The 582-nt window shown below is 44.2% G+C and overlaps 1 protein-coding gene across 1 annotated transcript in view; it reads left to right on the forward strand.

The window, feature by feature from the left end:
• LOC119592667 (fibrinogen C domain-containing protein 1-like) overlaps positions 1-582 on the forward strand; it is a 7037-nt gene extending 6455 nt beyond the window's left edge. Inside the window, exon 5 of the mRNA XM_037941580.1 lies at positions 281-582. Coding sequence (XP_037797508.1) covers positions 281-528 — 248 coding nt within the window. The 3' untranslated portion in view covers positions 529-582. The remainder of the gene's footprint in view (positions 1-280) is intronic.

Raw genomic sequence — 582 nt, forward strand, 5'->3', positions numbered from 1 at the left:
GTTTTTGTATTGTGGGTTTTTCTTCCAGAGAGAGTTATTTGTTATTTGTCTGTTTTGTTGGAGTTTTTTTTTCATGTTCCTCTGTTTTCGTTGTTGTTATTGATGGAATTACAGTAATGATAAAAATGAACGATGTTTTTTACAGTATTTGCGATATAAACTTCCTATAACTGTTTTGATGTAATTTGAATGCCCATTACCAAGATCATTGTTAATATCTATTAGTTAGTATCGTCACAGATAAGACGAATACACACTCTCTCAACTTTAACATCCTCAGAGGAAAAATGTAGCAGCACGTATGGAGTCGGCTGGTGGTATCTGGCAGCACCAAAATGCTATAGCGCTCTTCCCACGGGCACCCGACGCCTGCAGAAGGACTCAGACACGAATCTGGGCGACGGCCTGGTCACGTCGAAGAAGGGCCTGCTGGAGTGGCGGTCGGCTCAGGAGGAGGAGATGCAGGAGGGCCCTGATGACCCTACCCTTACTGGCCTGGTGATGGCGGTGCGACCAATTCTGCAGTGATAGATTGCATTTCGCTTTGACCGCCGAGTTACATGAGTTTCTTTGAAGTATCGT

This window comes from Penaeus monodon, chromosome 30 (genome assembly GCF_015228065.2).
Source record: "Penaeus monodon isolate SGIC_2016 chromosome 30, NSTDA_Pmon_1, whole genome shotgun sequence".
NCBI classification, from domain to species: domain Eukaryota; kingdom Metazoa; phylum Arthropoda; class Malacostraca; order Decapoda; family Penaeidae; genus Penaeus; species Penaeus monodon.